We start from the raw sequence: 7500 nt of genomic DNA, 5'->3' as shown, positions 1-7500 counted from the left end.
GAGTTTGTGATGGATGACTCCTACAACAATCAATACAAATTTATTAGTACTAATAAATACATTCAACAATTCAAATATATGTTGACATGTAGTCACAAATGAAATCACATATTAAGAATCTTTTTTCTTCTTTACAAAATGAACATGCCCGCATTAAAGTAACATTTTTCTTTTCTATACACTTTATTGATATGTTTTCTTAGTTAGGGAGCAATTAATGTCAGGATTTTGGCCTAATTTAAACTATTTCAATGTAAAGCATATTTGTAAAGGTTTTAGCTTCATCTCACCCCCTTTACTTTGTTGTTCAAAAGTTGTTAGTTAATATTTACCAGTTTCCTTTTAGCACATTCCAGCCTTAAGGTTTCACATTTGGAGCAAGTCCAAATATTGTAGATATATATAATTAAGTACACAAATGTGCATTATTATATCCCTCAAGTTTTCAAAGAGCAAGTCACACAGTTATCAGATTTTACCACCATCTAAGTACAACTAGAATGGAACCTCTATATTTTGTATACAAAACGAAAAAAACAAAGATAATAAACACTATTATAAGAAATCATAAGGTTGTTCAAATTAATATGCATGATAAGATGAAAGCAACTTCAAGCGAATGGGCAAATGAAGAAGCAGAAAGAGAAACAATGAAACATATGTAAATATATTGGATGTGTTCGGTAAAAAGGAAAATATTTCTCATGAAAAATGTTTTCTAGGTTATATTACTTATTTTCTTGCGCATTGATAATAAAAAACTATTATCCTAAAAGAAATAGTATACTATTCAGAAAAGTACTATGGAAGGTGGAGGTGAGGAGATAGGGGTTTGGAATGGAGGGGATGAGGGCTATGTAATGTGGGGCTGAAGATGAAGTGTGTTGGAGGGTAGAAGGATACAATCAATATGAAATATCACTAGCTGAGCTTATTTTCCCTACTCTTTTAATGAATTCATGACCTTATTTTCCTAGAGAAAATATTTTATTTTTATTTTTATTAGACCAACCAAACGATAATTGAAATACATTTTTCAAAAAATATTTTTCCTCATACCAAAAATACCCTTAGACTTGTTCATGCATGCAGTTTAAAAGGTAAAGAATGATATTTTAAACTTATTACTTAAAACAAGTCTTAGACATTTCTATAACTATTAAAGCATAATACATAAATAAATATTTAAATTTGGCATTAGTTGTCAGGTAAGTACTTTAAGTTTGAGAGTGTACATCTAGACACATCAAAATCATCTCAACTGAAAACTAAATATTCCTACTCATTCCTACTGTGCCTCGTTGACACCCAACATCCACATGACTCATTACTTTAGAAGTGTCTAGATAATTATTTTGTAAGTCGTATTATTCAACTAACACATTAAAGACAAATTGAGATGTCTAATAGCCCATTTTGATTGACTTAAAAAAGTAGCTTTTAAGTCAAAAATAAAAAAGTCAAACTGAAATGACTTTTAAGTCAAAATAACAAGTAAGGGGAGACCTACTTTTGGTTTCTGACTTATTTTAAGTCATTTTTGACTTATTTTAAATTATTTTTTATATTTGTCAAACACTTCTAGAAGTCAAAAATTGACTTAAAAAGAAGCAAGTCAAAAAAGAAGAATTGAAATAAACTAAAAAAGAAGTATTTCATAAATTAAGACAGAGAGTAACGAAGAGAAAATTATTTTTATTATGAAAATGGTGCAATATGAAAGTGGTAATTAAGGGAAGAAGACGACAAAGATGTTGAGGTAAAGTAGATTGGAATGGAATAAGAGATAGCCAACTCTTTTCCGTTCCGCATATAATTTCTTTCTTCTGCTTTTCTTTAATAGAAAAACCGAAAGGATGGAAAAGTAAAAGAAAACGGTTTGATCACAGTTACCTTTTGACTGCTGAATCCCATGCATGCAATTGAGTATTGTTTGTCTTTTTCATATAATGATTTATTATCAAAACCTCTAGTTACAACTTATTTGGATCGACTTATTTTAGGTTATTTTAAATTAAAATAACTATGTATTATTTATTTATACTATTTGAATAAGGTAAAATAGCACTTCATTCATTCATTTTTTCATTATTTAAAAAAAATAGACTTTTATTTGTAACATATTAAGAAAAAATATTATAATTTTTTTTCTATTTCCACTCAATATTAATTACTTATATCCTAAAATCTAAAATTATACATCAGTTAATTAATATGAATATTGTGCTAAAATACTCATTTTAATCATTGTTTCTTAAGAGATGTGGACAAGCAAAAATAAAAAAACTTTTAAAGATCTACAGTAAGTCATAAGCTATAAGCTCATCCAAACAGATTCTTACTTAAAAAGTTACTCTCTATTTCATTTTATTAATTATATGAAATTCGTTTGAATATGTAGAGTTTAAAAAAAAAAAATTGAAATTTATTTTCTTCAAATGTCATTGTTTATTTGTGTAGCTATAAATTACTATATAATTAAGAATAAAATACTAAGTTTAAAATTTAAATAGAATGGTTCACATAGTAAAAAAAATAGCTATACTAAAATAGAGAGTAAGGTAAAATTCGCAAGCTCAAGATTGATATCACTTTTTTTTTCTTTATTTAAAGATTTATATCAGTTGTGTTATACCAGTTATTTAATGTTTCACAAGTGTATGATGATACTTTGCAATTAAAACTGTTAAGAGAATAAAATTTGGAAAGAATAAAGAGATAAAGAGATAAAGGAAAAGTCTCTACACCTCTAGCTCCTTTTCTTTTGTTGTTAAAATAATAGTCAAATAAAGAAGTAAATTACTTTCTTATCCTAGCCATATCCCCTTTTGTTTTTATTCTTTTATATTAGTATATATATTGTATTTGTTGGTTGTGAACAAGTATATAAACGTAATGTTTAATTTAAGGTAAAAAAACTTACTCCTTTGATATCAGTTGAAGTGCAGCCCATTATTAATTGTTCCAATTCAGATGCAGACCTTGCTCCTAGTTTATGATGCTGTTGTTGCTGCCGAAAGATGATACACTCAATTAGAACATAATCATATTTGTGATCATGTATTGTCTGCAACAAACACGGATCGATGCAGATTATTTCTTCTTTCCTATTTTATTTTTTTACCTCACACATATATATAAACTCATCATGTTTCCTAATGCACTTCTACTTATTACATGCCACTCATTATCCCATCCCTACGGGTTTAACTTATACATTTTTAATCTATAGCATTCCTAATTTATATGCCAAATAATATAATAGGCACTATTAAATGCCGACTAAATTAGTTACTTTTAAAAAATAATTTCATATGTAATCTAAGCCAAAGAAATATTGAGTTAAGATGAAGCTAGTCTACTCACTAAATCCGCCCCTAAGTAACATGTCTTATTTGTAAATTACAAATCTCACTTTCAATGAACAATTACACATAATTATCTTTCTAATGAGCTAATATCATAAAAGTTACAAACTCAATCTCAATTTTTGTGGCACGGTTAGAATTTTGAGATTTAAATTTATAATTTTTTTTTTATCGTGAGTTCAAACATAGAAACTTTATGTTCTTTTAAATATCATTTATATATTTAAAAACTACATAAAAGATACTTTAAATTATAATAATTTAAAAGATTGTTTTAAAAAATCATTTACTCTCAAAATCTCAACTGTAGCACATAAATTTGGATGGGTAGAGTACTTAAGACGGTAAGGAATTTAAAGTGTATGAATTAGAATACTCTTTTTCTTTTAGCTGTCCCTACTTGATTATAAAAGGAAAAAGTAAGAAGAAAGTGATTCTGTTTCTGAGTTACCTGAAAGTTGTCATTTGGAAGGATTATAGATCTTGGAACATGGAAGGCATCTTCCCCTAAGATGACGGAAGTGTTATGGAGTGGAGGCGGAGTTATAATGGCTGATATTGGAGGTGTTGGCCTGCTAATGTGGAATGCACTGCTTGCAACTAGATGATGTTGGTGTTGGTGTTGGTGTTGGTGTTGGCGTTGGTGGAGCTGAGGATCATGTACGTTTTGCGGCTCCCCCATGTCACACTCTTCTGGTGCTGCTGCCGCTGGACCACTTTCTCTTGTTATTGAACCTTCACCTACGACAATGCCTGCCTGCAAAAAAAAAATTGTTTTTTTTTAATTTCAAGTTTCAAACTTAATGGTAGATTGAGATGGGTTTTTTTTGCTTCTTCTTTTTGATAGCTCAACAACAAAAATAAAATATTGACAGTCAAGTATAGTAGTACAATTTTCGTTGATATTTAAGCAATGTGCATGTGGAAACTGAAAAACCGCTAGCGTTTATTTGCTTGTGTCTTGTTGAATTTGACATTTCATGGAGTTTAATAGTTGTTGATGAGTCTTAGGACAAAATACTATTATCTGCTATCCTACATATATATATCATGTGACGAAAATTGCCTGATATTAGACATTTTTTGAAAATTCAAATATAACACTAGAATATGAAGAGCTTTTATCCAAAGTGTAGCTAGAATCGTGTAAGGTGATTTAAAGAATGAAGATTGAATACCTGATCATGATCAAAGGTTTTCCTAAATGGGAGAAAGCTAAAATGTTCAGGTTTGTATTGTTGAATATCCATAGTAGAGTAACTAGACATAGCAGCACAAACAGCAGCAGACAATTCATCCCTATGAGAAGGAAGATTATTATTATGATTATTATTATTGTTGATGTCCTTAGACGACGAACAGCTTCCACTTCCACTATCCCTTCTGCTATTAACATCACTGTTGGCTTGATCTCCAGCAGCACTGCTTGTAGTGTTACTCCAATTACATTGCCTTGGTTGAGTCTGATAGAATATCTTTGACACCACAAGTTCACCTTCTTTCTCTTCTTCATGTTGTCCTAAATGGTATTGATGCATTACCCAATTTGTCTTCTCCGGTTTACGGTTCTTCCCAAAGTTTGTGTATAGAACTAGAATTTTCTTACACCCTCTTTGCTTCCCATTCACCATTACTGGCCTAGTCTTACCTGTCTTGTGCCAACGGGTTTCACCTCCTTGCAAGTCTTGACATTCTGTTTGGATTTTCCTTCTTTTTCTTGTACCTGTTGTGTATGCTTTTGATGGTCTGTGGAAGAAATGTCTACTTAGTCCATCCCTTGTAACACCTAAACAAAAATAAAAATCAAAGTTAGGTCGGACAAACCCAAAAAATAAAACAATTCACATGTCTACATGGTTTTTTTTTTCCGATAACTAATTCTAATTATTAAGAGCAATATAATTATGTTTGATATTGTGGGTGTAGAAAAGTTAAAAACTCTTTAATTTGTTGAATGTGAGTGAGAAAAAAACATGACAAGGAGAATAAAGACAATATTTGTTCCTTGGAAATTACAAGAAAGGTACAGATATAGTATATAACCTAAGTGGTTGAATTATGGTAGAAGAAAATGCCAATATTTGTAGGTAGGAGAGAAAGAGTTGAAAACCTGGAAGCTTCTCAGGATGAGTATAGCAAATCCCATCTTCTCCTTCAATAGTAGGAATGAACTCATCAATCAAAGGGTGGGATTTTGATTCTTTAGCCACTACTTTTGCTTCAAGGTGTTCTATCAATTCTTGATCTGTTGGGTCAAACTTCACTCCTGCTGGTAGACCTACCCAGTCCTATAGTAATAATAATTAAAACATAGTAACAAAATACTCTTCATAAACATAAAACCTCGAAAATTAAACACCCTTTTGAAATCACAATATTTCTGGAATTTAAATCAAAAACATATTTCTGTAGTGTGAATACTTTTTTTTCAATATCTTAGCTAAATCATAGCCTGTTTTTTTTTTGTTATGGAAATCTTTGTAAAGAAGCAAAGAATATTAAAATTAAGTAAGTAGTATTTATTAAAGTAAAATTTGTACCGGCTTTCCTTCGAGCTTGTGTCCACAACCAGGACACTGCTTAGATCCACACAGTTGGTGTTCTTCAAGCTTTGCATCAATAAGATCACTACTGCTGATGGATCCCAACTGATGACTACTCTTATTCATCGCTTTTTTTTTCTTTTATATTCCTAGACGATATAAATGATTCCTTTCTCTCTTTTTTTAAAAAAAAACTATTATCACAGCTAAAATTCTTCCATAGGATCCTCAATATTTACAACTTTGGTATCAAGCTTGGTAGACATAAAGAATCCTGTGAACAAAAAAAAAACATTCAGAAACGAAAAAAGGAACACTCCAGTAGTAGTTAATAAAATCGAAGATCCGTCTCTTCAACAAGAGAAGAAAATCCTATAATTCTAACATGGATAGACAAGTATATATATATATATATATATTACAAATAAAAAAATAGGAACAAGTTAATAAGATGGAGTTGTACCCTAAAAAACTGGAAAAGGGAGAGAGAAGAGTAGAGAAGAGAAGAGAAGAGAATAGAAAAGAATAAGGATGAAGATATATATAAAACCAACTTTAAGGCCCTTGAAAACATGAGAATTTCCTCTTACTTTAACTGAAACAAATTAAGAGATAAAGGAAAAGTTGCCACATAGATATATCCCTGTCTTCTATATGCCCTACCTTTCCTAATTTAAGCACTGCATGAAGACGTTTTTTCTGTGTGAATGAAAGAGAGAGAAACAAAGAAAGATAAATCTGGGTCGGTTTTCACTCTCTCTCTCTCTCTCTCTCTGTTTGTAAAGCTATAAAAGCAACCTTCTTACACCTTTGTTTCGAGTCCCCTTGACTACTAAAGCAAAAGCTTCGTCGGAACGTCCTTCACAAAAGCACATCTACCCTCACACCCCTTCCTTTTCTTTACTTATAACTAAACATATATATTTAAACGAATATGTCAATAGTATTTTTTTACTATATAAGTGACGTCAATCTCTTTTTTTTTTAAAATTATACTGGTGTATAAAATTTAAATTCATTAAAATAATGCACGATATATATACAAGAGTTTGTGTTATGTACAAATAAATTTGACTGAGTATAGTCTTAATAAAATAATTTATAACTTATTTTATATTACAAATTTTAAAAGTATATATATCATTTTCATAAGCTTTGCGTAAAATCAAATTATAAATTTGAAGTGAGTGAGTACATGATTTGAATAAATAAAAATACACGTAAGATTTGAAGAAACAATCTCTTTTGGGGTGCTTTGCAAAGGAATATTTATTTATACTCCGTCTGTCTTTGGTAATTAGCTCACAAATTAAAGTAGTACTAGCTAGTACATTTGATGTATTTATTTGATTCTCCTTTTGATAGAAAATATCTTGAGAGAGTGAAACTAATTTTATTTTTAAAAATAGTTTCTAAAAATATGAAGAGTGACAGGATTCTTTATGAAAGGAAACAAAAGATAATTTAGTAAAAGGAAATAAAAAATGATAGAAATTCACATGGGTTTTGAGCTGGAGTAGTAATCATGATTCTTTTGGCATGTATGTCCCTGAAAGACATACTAAAGGAGAGAGACTGGGGTGGGGTTA

General features: G+C 30.0%; 1 protein-coding gene across 3 annotated transcripts in view; it reads right to left on the bottom strand.

Moving 5' to 3' along the window:
- Positions 1-6680, bottom strand: part of LOC102578141 (NAC domain-containing protein 101-like) — a 7277-nt gene extending 597 nt beyond the window's left edge. Inside the window, exons 1-7 of one of the 3 annotated variants that reach the window (XM_015306006.1) lie at positions 6575-6680; positions 5909-6185; positions 5479-5656; positions 4547-5154; positions 3820-4125; positions 2924-3067; positions 1-20 (exon numbers count right to left, since the gene is read on the bottom strand). The exon at positions 1-20 is cut by the window's left edge and continues 597 nt beyond it. In XM_015306006.1, the coding sequence (XP_015161492.1) occupies positions 1-20; positions 2924-3067; positions 3820-4125; positions 4547-5154; positions 5479-5656; positions 5909-6037 (1385 nt within the window). In that variant the 5' untranslated portion in view covers positions 6038-6185; positions 6575-6680. Of the gene's footprint in view, positions 21-2923; positions 3068-3819; positions 4126-4546; positions 5155-5478; positions 5657-5908; positions 6186-6374; positions 6419-6574 lie in introns of those variants that run through there. The other 2 variants (XM_015306004.1, XM_006338135.2) reach the window with 2 other exon arrangements.
- Between the last annotated feature and the right edge of the window lie 820 nt (positions 6681-7500).

The sequence above is a fragment of the Solanum tuberosum genome, unplaced genomic scaffold, assembly GCF_000226075.1.
Source record: "Solanum tuberosum cultivar DM 1-3 516 R44 unplaced genomic scaffold, SolTub_3.0 scf00003, whole genome shotgun sequence".
Classification (NCBI taxonomy): domain Eukaryota; kingdom Viridiplantae; phylum Streptophyta; class Magnoliopsida; order Solanales; family Solanaceae; genus Solanum; species Solanum tuberosum.
The sequence above is the reverse complement of the archived record's forward strand: the minus strand, read 5'-3'. Positions and strand labels throughout refer to the sequence as shown.